A 13913-nucleotide genomic window follows, 5' to 3' on the forward strand; every position below is an offset into this window, starting at 1 on the left:
AGATATAATATCTCAGAAGTATGGATCACAATTTGTAGAGACGAGTGAGGTAATTGCTCAACTAGTTTCGCTTCACAGCTTCATCAGGACATTACCTATGTCTAGAAATACATTAGTTTAGTATAACAAATCATTGAACATACAATCACAATATAAAAAGGATATATAAAAGAGTAATCATTTTAATATGGAGACATACTTGAGAAATTTACAACGTGAGAGTGTTCATCCTACCTCTCCAGCCCTGTTCCCGAACTGGGTCAAATTCAATGGCACAAGAAAAGGAGAAAGTCTTTCAGTCTTAATTTATATTTATACCTTTTTATACTCAGTTAATGATAACTATATCTGGATCAGTAGTCAACATTTCGGAAAATTCCCCTCCCAGTCGCCGGGAAAGACTCCTTTTCTTGTGCCATTGAATTTGACCCAGTTCGGGAACAGAGCTGGAGAGGTAGGATGAACGCTCTCACGTTGTAAATTTCTCAAGTATGTCTCCATATTAAAATGATTACTCTTTTATATATCCTTTTTATATTGTGATTGTATGTTCAATGATTTGTTATACTAAACTAATTTATTTCTAGACGTAGGTAATGTCCTGATGAAGCTGTGAAGCGAAACTAGTCGAGCAATTACCTCACTCGTCTCTACAAATTGTGATCCATACTTCTGAGATATTATATCTTTATATTGTTTTGCAACTCCCTTTTGAATAAATTGTTTTTATATTTATAATGCCTCGATTCTAATCTCTTCTCAAACAATTATATGTGCCCTGTTATAGCCCCCATGCTCACATTTTCTCTGTTGAAATCTCTGATAGGAGACCAGAGACATCAACATTTCCCTTTAAGCTACCTTACTGGGATGAGGGTGCACACTGTTAGACTATATTTTGTAATATCCCAAAGCCATTTATTCCTCATTTCCATAGTGGTTTTCTTGTCGTTTATTCATTGTGGCGCGAGGATAACTAATAATTACAACTGTCACATTTGCTTGTGTCCTCCAACAAACGGTCAATCCATCAAATGGCTGTTGTCATAACCTGTGAAGCACCATGGCAGTTGCAGATCAAACAGAAGCAGCTTGTAAAGGATAGGGGGGTTTAATTCCTCTAAGGCTGTCAGCAGAGCGACCATTACAAACTTGGCAGTGCCTAAAAATGGAGAGCAACTGAGTATGTGCAGTGTAAAACCTGCAAAAAAGGAGTCAGTCTGAAAAAAAAAAATTAGGGAGGCAGAGTTTGTCCTTTAATCACTTAATGAGCACCGCATAGCAGATTTACTACTACAGGACGACTCTCCTGTGCAGGAGATATAGAGATCTCTCTCTATATATTATATATATATATATCCAAGTGCAATTCTGCACTTCTACCTAAAGGGGGTGCGCACAAGCAGCGTCTGCTTTGATCATTCACAGCAGAAGCCGATCTGTGGGTGTCGGGTACTGGTCCTTTTTTGTTTATAATGCCCAAAAAAGGGTTGATCAATTACCACCAAAAGAAAGCTCTATTTGTGGGGAAACATAAAGGAACATTTATGTACAGCTTTACATGACCAAGCAATAGTCAGTTAAAGTCACGCAGTGCTGTATCGCAAAAAATATACTGGTCATGAATGGGGGTAAATCTTCCTGAGGTCAAGTGGTTAAAAACTGGATTTGCCTCTTAACATTTTTTTTTTTTTTTTATTAAAGGAGTTCAATAGGGTTTAGGAAAATGCAGGGGAAAAAATGACATTATTATGATTTATTTAGGACAGAAAGGAGAGATATGTAGGCTTGTATAGAACTACATATGATTAGATTTTTATACATTTATGTTCAAGGAATGAGAAATCTGGATACTGGATACATTTTTTTATTCTCCCTTTTATCTTATTTTTCTCTTCAATTTCATTGTTAAAAAATGTACTAGATTGAGTAAAAAAAAAAATCCTATGGGGAGAGACTGTGGGCAGGGCAGAGCTAGTCTATGGATACACAACCCAGCTTGGGAGCATGCCAGTGCAAGTGCCTCCATAGCACAGGGCTTGCTATGGTGGCACGCAGGGAAGAGTGGAGAGAGCCAGCAGGGGACCTCAGAAAAGGGGGTACGAGACTGCTCTGTGTTACATCATTGAACAGCGCAGGTCAGTAGAACATGTTTATTTTAATAATAAAAAAATTAAAATAAGTTGAGATTTTAACACTTCTGACATAAATCAACAAGCAGCTGTGGATAGCAGAAACATCTTCCAAACAAGCAAAGAACAGGAGAAGCACAAACTCTCTGAGGGAACCATCAAAAACAAATGGAGGCACAATGTTTGTAGGTGGGGCAATCCTGTGCTGACCAACTGCTGTTATTTTTGCCAGTGACAATTTCTCCTGTAGGCAGCCATATAACCTGCGAGTTTAAGAAGATTTAAGCAAAATGTCTAGTGTTCTTGGTTACCCTTTTAACATCTTTTCCTCCACCGAGACACCCAAGAGCTTCTGATCTCTGACCAAAGAACTCCCCTAAGGAGAGGCGCAAGTAGCTTGCATCTTCCGGACATAAATCAGATGCCACATTAGATTTAAGTAAAACATTAGTATGGACCGGCATCTTCCATGATGAATCACCCAGACTAACAGAGAGATTTTCCAAATCCATCTTTTCTTCCTATGGAAAAAAAAAAAAACATTATGTAAGGGAAGGTTATGTAGAGAAGCAACTCATACAATTAGAATTGGTTCACGCTAAAGAAAATGAGCCTACAGTAGAGGGTTTTTGCACTAACAAATCAGATAGCAAATTGGGTGAAGATTAAAGACATAAATTTGACGCAGAAGTGAAAGCACGTCATTTTACTTTTTAGACCAGTGATTCTCAACCAGGGTTCCGTGGAACCCTAGGGTTCCTTAAGCATTGGGCAATTTCTGCCTCTCAAATAAGTTCCCCACTGACACCATTGATCTTTTTAACTATCTGTAAGGTGCTAATTCTTCCCAATGACCATGACACTAATGTATCATGAGTTATAGATTACCAATTTTTTAGCAGGGGTTCCCTGAGACCGGAGAACTATTTCAAGGGTTCCTCTTTGTTGAAAAGGTTATGAAAGGCTGCTTTAGACAGATGAACTTAATGTAAGAAAATATAATCAAGCAGAAATTAAACGTATTACTCTCAGGTTCTTTGTCCCCAATAAAAAAAAAATATTTAACTATTTCCTGACAGTACTGCAGACCGCTACATCAGCAACAGTGCTATTTCCTTAATGTGACAGAATAATCCTAACATGTTTTCTTTAAGATTTTAACGCTAAGCCATCTGGCTACATTGGCATATTGGACCAGCACATTTTGTTAACAAAGGGACACAAATATGATACGGTCTATGAAATGCCACACAACCAGAAACAGAGGTGACTACAGTTAGCTACATATTGCATTTCAATATCTTTAGTTATACAACCAGGGTGAAGTCCAGGAGGAGGAAGAAAGTGATTTTAACAAAATGTGCTTTTCTTTAACCAGTTGCCGACCGCCGCACGACGATGTACGTCGATAGCATGGCACGGGCAGGCATATTGGCGTACATGTACGTCCCTTGCCTCCCGCGGGTCGGGGGCCCGATCGGGCCCCCGCCCGGTGCCTGCGGCGGTCGGTATTTGTGCGGGAGCGATCCCGGACGAGGGGACGGCCATTCGTTCATGGCCACCCCCTCGCGATCGCTCCCGACGAATAGGAATCCCCCGTGACATCACTTCCTCTCCTGTAATGTAAACACAGGAGAGGAAGTGATGTATTCTCTCCTCCGTGTCGGTATTTTTCGTTCCGACACGGAGGAGAGCGGATCGGTGAGTTGCACCAACACTCTACACACACAGTAGAACATGCCAGGCACACTCACACCCCCCCTTTACCCCCCGATCACCCCCCCAATTACCCCTGCCCCCCAGTCACAGTGACACCAATGTCATTTTTTTTTTTTTTTTTTTGCATTGGTGTCATTTGTGACTGTAATAACTGTTAGGGCAGTTAGAGTTAGCCCCCTTTAGTTCTAATGTACCCCCCTAACCCCCCCAATAAAGGTTTAACCCCGTGATCACCCCCCGTCGCCAGTGTCACTAAGGCTGGGTTCACATTGCAGCGGTTTATGAGAACGAATGTGATTCGCACTGCAGTGCAAATCACATCCGATCTCTGTGCGATTCGAGTTCAGCCATTCGCCGCACCCGCCACACCCACCGCAAATTCGCACGGGACCCTTTTTTTGGCCCGCAGCAGAATCGGATCGCATGGGTGTTCACACCATGCGATCCGAGTTTGCAGATCGCACTGCGATATGCGAACTGATCTGGGGGTGTCAGTAACATTTCACTGACACTCCCAGCAGTTCGCATAGGGCAGTGTGAACTGCCGCCGGGAGGCATGCGATGCGGGAACCCGCCGCGCATTCGTGGCGTTCCCGCATCGCTCCAGTGTGAACCCAGCCTAATAAGCGATCGTTTTTCTGATCGCTGTATTAGTGTCACAGGTGACGCTAGTTAGGCAGGTAGGTATTTAGGTTCGCCGCAGCTTTTTATAGCGCCAGGGACCCCCATATACTACCGCATAAACCCCCCTGATTGCCCCCTAGTTAACCCTTTCACCAGTGATCACCATATAACTGTTACAGGTGACGCTGGTTGGTTAGTTATTTTTTATAGTTTCAGGGCACCCGCCATTTATTACCTAATAAAGGTTTAACCCCCTGATCACCCGGCGGGTGTCATTTGTGACTAATAACTGTTAGGGCAGTTAGGGTTAGCCCCCTTTAGTTCTAAGGTACCCCCCTAACCCCCCCAATAAAGGTTTAACCCCGTGATCACCCCCCGTCGCCAGTGTCACTAAGGCTGGGTTCACATTGCAGCGGTTTATGAGAACGGATGTGATTCGCACCGCACTGCAGTGCAAATCACATCCGATCTCTGTGCGATTCGAGTTCAGCCATTCGCCGCACCCGCCGCAAATTCGCACGGGACCCTTTTTTTGGCCCGCAGCAGAATCGGATCGCATGGGTGTTCACACCATGCGATCCGAGTTTGCAGATCGCACTGCGATTTGCGAACTGATCTGGGGGTGTCAGTAACATTTCACTGACACTCCCAGCAGTTCGCATAGGGCAGTGTGAACTGCCGCCGGGAGGCATGCGATGCGGGAACCCGCCGCGCATTCGTGGCGTTCCCGCATCGCTCCAGTGTGAACCCAGCCTAATAAGCGATCGTTTTTCTGATCGCTGTATTAGTGTCACAGGTGACGTTAGTTAGGCAGGTAGGTATTTAGGTTCGCCGCAGCTTTTTATAGCGCCAGGGACCCCCATATACTACCGCATAAAGCCCCCTGATTGCCCCCTAGTTAACCCTTTCACCAGTGATCACCATATAACTGTTACAGGTGACGCTGGTTGGTTAGTTATTTTTTTATAGTTTCAGGGCACCCGCCATTTATTACCTAGTCTCACTAGTGTACCCCTAAATTTAGGGGTGTCTACTTTCCAAAATGGGGTCATTTGGGGGGGGTTTGTGCCATCTTGGCATTTTATGGCCTTCAAAACTGTAACGCCCTTCGAAAGCCTGAAGGCGGTGCTTGGTTTTCGGGGCCCCGTACGCGGCTAGGCTCCCAAAAAGTCCCACATATGTGGTATCCCCGTACTCAGGAGAAGCAGCAGAATTTATTTTGGGGTGTCATTTCACATATGCCCATGGCATGCGTGAGCAATATATCATTTAGTGACAACTTTGTGAAAAAAAAAAAAAAAAAAAAAAAGTTTGTAATTTTCCCGCAACTTGTGGCAAAATATAAAATATTCCATGAACTCAACATGCCTCTCAGCAAATAGCTTGGGGTGTCTACTTTCTAAAATGGGGTCATTTGTGGGGGGTTTTGTGCCATCTTGGCATTTTATGGCCTTCAAAACTGTAATAGGTAGTGAGAAGTGAACTCAAAAATTTACGCCCTTAGAAAGCCTGAAGGCGGTGCTTGGTTTTCGGGGCCCCGTACGCGGCTAGGCTCCCAAAAAGTCCCACATATGTGGTATCCCCGTACTCAGGAGAAGCAGCAGAATTTATTTTGGGGTGTTATTTCACATACGCCCATAGCATGTGTGAGCAATATATCATTTAGTGACAACTTTGTGTAAAAAAAAAAAAAAATTTTTTTTTTGTCATTATTCAATCGCTTGAGGCAAAAAAATAAAATATTCAATGGGCTCAACATGCCTCTTATCAATTTCCTTAGGGGGTCTACTTTCCAAAATGGGGTCATTTGGGGGGGTTTTGTACTGCCCTGCCATTTTAGCACCTCAAGAAATGAGATGGGCAGTCGTAAACTAAAAGCTGCGTAAATTGCAGAAAACGTACCTTAGTTTGTAGATGTGACAACTTTTGCGCAAACCAATAAATATACAATTATTGACTTTTTTTTTACCAAAGACATGTGGCTGAATACATTTTGGCCTAAATGTATGACTAAAATTGAGTTTATTGGATTTTTCTAATAACAAAAAGTAGAAAATATCATTTTTTTTCAAAATTTGCGGTCTTTTTACGTTTATATCGCAAAAAATAAAAATCGCAGAGGCAATCAAATACCATCAAAAGAAAGCTCTATTTGTGGGAAGAAAAGGACGCAAATTTTGTTTGGGTACAACATTGCATGACCGCGCAATTACCAGTTAAAGCAGCGCAGTGCCAAAGTGTAAAAAGACCTCTGGTCATTTACCAGCAAAATGGTCCGGTCTGAAAGTGGTTAAACCAACAAGTATAAAAAAAAAAAAAAAAAAAAAAAAAAACACCATCATTGCTGTGAAAGCTCCTGGTGCAGGAATGGCTCATGGCAGGTGCACACCCTATGGAGTTCAAATTTCAGGTCTAAAAATGTTGCATCGCCCTGCACCTACAGAGAAGCTCACTGCATCTGAATGCAAGTCCTCGGGGAGTCATAATTACATTTAAGCACATGGATCACCCACACAGTTTTACAGAAAAGACTGTTTTGTTCTAAACAATTTGCAGAGTTTTCACAATAGTTCACCCTTTTAATGTGGGGGCAAATAGCCCATCAAGGAGGAAAACAATAAGACGCAATGGTGCTTCTTGGCTTGCACCCTTCACTGTTAAAAGGTTAAAAAGCTGAGTGAACCCCTAATCAAACACATAATACCGCAACACATTGGTATTTTTGCAACATCAAGATTATTGTCTAGTTGGCTGCGTGTTAAACACAAGGGAACTTTTGTAATGTCCTTTTCATTCCTCATCACAAAGCTACAGTGGCAGGGGGAAATATTTCTTTTTAAACAACTAAAATGCATGCTGAATGTCTCCTCCCCCTCATCTACATTCAAAAGGAAACACTGCTCTTTTATTCAGGAGAATGAGCTTTAGGCTTTTCAAGCAAGGCAAATGCTTCTAAAAGAAATACAACTTAAAGAACTGCTTTATTAGAAGCAAACTATAGATTACATTTTAATGATTGGTAATTCAAATCCCCAAAAAAAAAAAAAAAAGTGCATTTCACCATCAATTCAGCTTTAATCCATATAAAATTTAAAGCGTACAAAGTTGTTGACAAAAATTATTTTACTTGCTGCTTTGCCGATACTTAATAACCAATGGAAAGAAATTATAGCAATGAAATGTATACACTTACCTGAATGAATCTGTGCTCCTTTTCAAATTCAACCTGGTCTTCAGCTAGCTTTGTTATGGCATCAGCTGTGATAAGATGAAATAATTAGCAAACAGCGCTCATTGTACTTCCTAAATGAGGTTGTCAGGTCCAAACGAAACAGATAAATAGCACCAGTCATACACCAGCCTGGCTGTTTAACACAATTCTTTGAGGGCCAAATCCTTGACGCTTTGACCCAACGAGGTCTAGTAGTTTGGCATCTGAACAAGATATTCAGCTTGTGCAAAGGGCTAAGTAAAAAGCCAAATTATGACTGCATAAACTTTCGGGTGTAGTAATCCTAACGTCAGACAATTATCATAATCATGCAATATTCAAAATATTTGAAAAGCAATAAACAAATGGGAGTGAACAATGCAAACAGAATAAATCTCTCTGACCTCTCAACTAGCAACAAAGTGGTTGTAAAGGCAGAAGGTTTATCTTAATGCATTCTACGCATTAATATATATATATATATATATATATATATATATATATATATATATATATATATATATATATATATACTGTGTGCAGCATCCCCCCTCATACTTACCTAAGCCCCATCTAGATCCAGCAATGTTGTAGGATTGCCTTGGCTGTCCAGGACCTCCCTCATTGGCTAAGACAGCAGCGTGGTACCATCGACTCCTGCTGTTGACAAAGCCAGCCAATGAGGAGAGAAATGGGGCACGGTGGGGCCACGGCCTTGTGTCTGAATGGACACAGGGAGCTGTTGCTTGGCTTGGGTACCCCCATAGCAAGCTGCTTACTGTGGGGGCATTCAAAAGGAGGGAGGGGTGAGGAGCACCAAAGAGGGACCCGAGAACAGAAGGATCTGGGCTGCCCTGTGCAAAACCACTGCACAGAGCAGGCAAGTATAAAAAGACTTTACAATCACTTTAATATGCATGTAAACTAAAAATCTATTTTAGTACGCTTGGCATTGTGCCTCAAAGTAATACTTTTAAGTAGATCCGTCTTGTGAAACTGTGGCAATATTTTTTCACCTAGAAATCCTTCCAAAAAAACAGAACTGTTAAGGCTAAAAATGCAAAGCCACCCGCCAGCTCCTCTCTCCTTGTGCCATTCTGGCTCCACGAGGGGGCCGTCCACATGCTTCTCCCTGTCATGGTGCTCCTTACTTCTGTTTGGTCATCTGCTGTTCAGAGCCAATAATACACAGGTGCATGCTTGCTTCTGCTCATTGACCTGCCAGGTAGTGACAGCAGAAAATGGCCCCAGGGCCCTTCCCTTTAAAGACAAGTCAGCAGACACTGCCCCCTGGATCTTTCTGGGGGGTTATTTTCCATAATTGCCCACCATTTTCCCCAGTGCCTGAAACATTTTGCGCTAGCAGAAGGTGAGAGCGGGCTGATCCTGCTGAGGTCATAGTGCAGACATGCCCACCGCCAGCTTGATCTCTGGTGTGCTGGGGATTGTGGGTAACAGATGGTGCTGCTCCTTAAATATCACAAGGTGATATCATGTGTTCAGTCATAGCTTCCTGTCAGTGTGTCACTGTCATAGCAGGTGCTGTTACACATGTTCAGTCATGACGTTCCAGTCTAGGGAGGTCAGGCAGCACATCCATCCTCAGCGTCTTAGCGTTCCTGTTGGGTAATGTTGTTCAGGTGCTGGCAGCAGGTGCTGTCATTAGTCATTCAGTCTCCTTGTTCCTGTCGCTGCATGTTCAGGAAAAACGTTGGGAACGTGAACAGAAGACCAGGTGCAGTCTCACAAATATGGAAAAGAGTTGCCCGAAAGCCTAAATGCTCAAAAAGTCTAGCAAAGTGCACCTTTGCAGGTAAGGGTGGAACCCTATCCTACGTCAAAAGTGGCTTTAAACCAGATAGAAAACAGCGATAATAAATTAGAATCACTTGCTGAACTGAGCGAGTGATGTGGGGAAAATCATCAAATACTAAAAGTAATGACAGCGACAATTCTGCAACTGAGCAAAATTCTGTGTTTTGATTACATTATTGAATAATTTATTAATATTATTCGTTATTTATAGTTATTGTATTATAATTTATGATTTTGTGTTTCAAACTGTATCATACCCAGGATGTGCACTAGACTCTTGTTTGGACAGATTTAAGTGAGTTACAGGCCTACAATATAAATCGCCAAAGTTCCATGTAAAATAATGTTACCGCTTTCAGCACCTAAAATCTGAAATAATATCGCCAGGGAGGTTAAGACAAGTTTCTGATCCACTCCTCACTGCAAAAACAGCAGGAACCTGGAAAATGAATAAGTGCGCGGTCGCCACCCCATCTCCTCACATGGAGATGTAAGCCTTCCATGTACGATGGTAAATCTTCCGAGAAGACGACTTCTGTGCCCTCAGCATAGTGGAAAATACAGAGTCTGAAAGACCTCCGTCTTTTAGCACCTGGTTTTCAACAGCCATGCCGTTAAAACAAGCAGTGGTAAAGCAGGATGAAGTATCAGACCTTTTGCTAGAAGGCCCCGTTGCAGCGGTAGCCGCCAAGGAACATCGGCCACCAGTCATACTAGGTCGGCATACCAAGGACGCTGAGGCCAATCTGGGCCCAATGGTACCACCAACGCGTCTGCCCAGAGGTTTCTTGTCCTGGACATGAACCTCTGCGCCTTCTGATTGAGCCAAGAGGTTCACATCTGGTGTGCCCCACCTTAGACAAAAGGAGCCTGAAAACCTCCGGATGCAACAACCATTCCCCTGGGTCCAGTATGTGACTGCTTAGGTAGTCCACCTGCCAGTTTTCTACGCCCGGGACATATACAGCCGACAGGGCCGCCACATGTTGCTCTGTCCACTGGAGGATGTGAGCGACCTCCTGTGCTGCAGCTGAGCTCCTTGTTCCTCCTTGATGGCTGATGTACGCCACCGCCTTGGAGTTGTCTGACTGGATCCTGATCGGATGCCCTTGTAGCCTCATTGACCCTGAGGAGAAGCAAAGTCTGATCGCCCGAAGCTCGAGCACATTGATCGGCAGTCGGGATTCTTCCCGCGACCAAAGGCCCTGGGCCAACAGTACACCCAGCACTCCTCCCCCAACCAGTCAGGCTGGCATCCGTTGTGATCCCCATCCAATTGAGAGGAAGGAACGATCTCCTGGACCGAAGGGCCAGAAACCTCAGCCACCAAAGAAGGGAATCCCTGACTAACTGGCTCGCCGGAGAGTCTGCATGGTGATCGCTACATCCTCCCTTAATTCTGGGGCAGAAGCTGCTCTCAGAAGGAGGTCGTCTAGGTAATCCACGATTGTGAGCCCACGTTGCCTTAACCCCCCCTCGCGCCTGCACACCACTTCCACTCTGGCAACAAAGGTCTCCAGGACCGCCGACAAAGCGTCCATAGGCATCATATTTTTTTGCAGGTGATCTGTTTGCAACAACAGGGATGTCTGGGGAAGAAGTGCCAGCTTCTGATGCCATGCTGACCCTCACTCACCTGCCACAACTTAGGGACTCACAGGGATACACAAATCCCACCCTCCTAGCTGCTCAGAGACTGAGGGGCCCCTCCACAGGACTCCCCACCCTGACCAAGTGCTGCACTGTGCTGCTGCTGACCGCTCTACCCTGTTTCAGTCAAAGTGCTCAGAACCAGCACTAGAGGTAAAAACGCACTAAGGCTACAAGAAAATGGACGCCGGCTGTCCTTAGTTATTTTCTAGAAGGTTTGGCGACCATTTTCTTGGTAATTTTAGTACTAAAAGCCATACACTGCATAAGACTACAGGAAAATGGCCGCGGCCTCTGCTGAGGTAAATTTACTCCGGCACCTCACAGAGCAGTAATAAGGGGCAGAAAAAGCTCATAAACCGCACCTCATACCCAGTCACACAGCGGCCCCAGCAGTGGCAGGAGGGAATGAGGGATAGGGAGATAGGAAAGGGAGAGAAGAAAGGGAGAATGAGAGACCCCCTAGTCGACCTTCCAGGGAATGCCCAGCTGCTCCATCCTGCCGAGGCAGGGAGAGCAGTACTTACACTTCCTGTCGGGATTGCTGGACGCATTCCACCACAAACCAATCACCCGAGTAGTACGGGGTGGCTGCTGGCCATGGCACACTGACACAGACAGCAGTAGCCCGGTCATGTGTGTGCCCCGGATATATAGCTCACCAGCTGCTCCTGGAGCAGAAGGGGCATGTTGTGGCCGACCCAGCACATAACTAGGGTCTGCTCGTGCTTGATGGCAAGGCTGGGGAGACTACAAGGATTATCCAGCCTGTCACCCAGACAGCTGTTGATAGTAGATCACAGGATCAAAAATTGTACAAAAAAATACCAGGACCAAATTGTTCTCCTCCTTCACTTGGCAAAAAAAAAAAAAAAATAACAAACAGCTACAGGAAGCAGAGTGAGGGGTCATAGCCAGAGGGACCACCCTCTGAGCGGTGCTGTGCAATCTTGCTGTTTATACATGTGTTAGATGTTCTGCTTCGTCCTTTCCTTTAGTGGCGTGATAACCCTAAGATCAAGAATTAAAGGAGCTGTGTCCATCAATGAACGAAAGAAATAAACATTGTAGGAGAGATTCTCTATATACAAATAATCAACCTATGTCATCGGAAGGGTGAAGACACACTGAGCAGCATGGAGGAGGGGGAATCGACTGACACTGAGCAGGTGAGTGCCAGTGTCACTGATCCCAACCATCCACTGCCTCCAATACAGGTGGTCCAGTGTAAGTTCACTTTACAGACTCTGTAAAGGTGAACTTATACTTTAAGGTCATCACAGAGGGGCCAATCTATACATCTAGAGGAAGATGGAGGAAGAGAGTTAATCTCCAAAAACAGAAAGGTTTCTTCACAGCAAGAGCTGTGGAAATGTGGAAAAGACTCCCTCAAGAGATGGTTTGGGCAGCTCAGTAGATTATTAAAGAATCCAGGCCTTTTTTAAAACAAATTTACATAATTTAACTGGATACTAACAAACATTTATAGGTAAAGTTGATCCAGGGAATATCTGATTGCCTCTTGGGGAATCAGAAAGGAATTATTTCCCTGCTGGAGAAAATTGGCTTATGCTTTGCTGTTTTTTTTTTTTTTCCCTCTGTGGGTCTAGGATTGTATACTTTTTCCTCTTTATAGGCTGAACTAGATGGATTTGTGTCTGTCTTTATTCAACTTAACTATGTACTTAAAGTGGGAGTAAACTCATTGACTTTTTCTAGACCTGTAAGGGAAAAGGCATAATGAGCTAGTATGCACCGCATACTAGCTCATTATGAAATACTTACCTTAGACCGAGGCGCTGGCATCTCACTCGGTCCACGCAGAGGGAGCTGACATGTTCCCTCGGCGTGTTTTTCGGGTATCGCGGCTCCAGAGCTGCGAGTGGCTGGAGCTGCGATGTCTTTACTCCCGCGCATGCGGGAGTTTTCTTCCCGGCAGGGTCTGGCATCTGCCAGACTTTCAGCCGAGAATTCGCAGAGCGCATGCACCACTGAAGTCAGCGGCTCATTGCGAGGGGAATATCTCCTAAACCGTACAGGTTTAGGAGATATTCTTTTTCCCTACAGGCAAGCCCCATTATAGGCTTACCTGTAGGTCAAAGTTACAAATATGACTATACAACCGCTTTAAATCAGTGTGGGGGACATCACTACTTAAGGGGCATGTTTATGAAGCAAAGAAAAACATTAAATTAACTGCAGACAAATCTTCCTGTGAATATTTTGATTCAACTGCAGTGAAACGTCACATTCACACTATGAACAGATGTGCAAGAATGCTTAGTTTGTGTGGTCAAATATGCTTGTTTGAAATAGAAAATTAAGGGGAAAACAAAACAAAACAACAAAAAAAAACAAAAAAAAACACAAGAATTACAAATCCTTACCACCGGCAATAAAATCTCCTTCCTTGAACTGGTTGTCTGTGCCTCCAGAAAAATCTGCAGCATGTTCATTATCAAATGGCTTGTAGTAAGCAAGATCAGTAACCCATTTGCCTTCTTCATTTTGGTAAACCACACTATGTGATGAACTCTCCTCTGAAAAAATATAAAGAGAAAAACAAGATTTTAGTACCCACTGTAAAATCCTTGATTTGGAGTCAATTGAGACATACAGGAAACCTTTTGCCTTAGGCCAACACTGCCACCTACAGGAAAGTTGAAAACTGGCAAACAAAACTGTAGACCAGCCCAGTAAAATTGTAGCAAGTGCCGAGAGCATGATCAGAAACAGGGGTGGAACCGGTGTCCATAAATGGA

General features: G+C 43.8%; 1 protein-coding gene across 2 annotated transcripts in view; it reads right to left on the bottom strand.

Annotated features, from left to right (window-relative positions):
• The window catches only part of CEP192 (centrosomal protein 192), a 341693-nt gene that overhangs the window by 188111 nt on the left and 139669 nt on the right, over positions 1 to 13913 (bottom strand). For both annotated transcript variants that reach the window (XM_077492401.1, XM_077492400.1), the window contains exons 14-16: positions 13539 to 13691; positions 7669 to 7733; positions 2444 to 2653 (exon numbers count right to left, since the gene is read on the bottom strand). In XM_077492401.1, the coding sequence (XP_077348527.1) occupies positions 2444 to 2653; positions 7669 to 7733; positions 13539 to 13691 (428 nt within the window). The remainder of the gene's footprint in view (positions 1 to 2443; positions 2654 to 7668; positions 7734 to 13538; positions 13692 to 13913) is intronic.

This window comes from Lithobates pipiens, unplaced genomic scaffold (genome assembly GCF_037356315.1).
Source record: "Lithobates pipiens isolate NorthernLeopardFrog02 unplaced genomic scaffold, aLitPip1_a1.2 Scaffold_19, whole genome shotgun sequence".
In the NCBI taxonomy this organism is placed as follows: domain Eukaryota; kingdom Metazoa; phylum Chordata; class Amphibia; order Anura; family Ranidae; genus Lithobates; species Lithobates pipiens.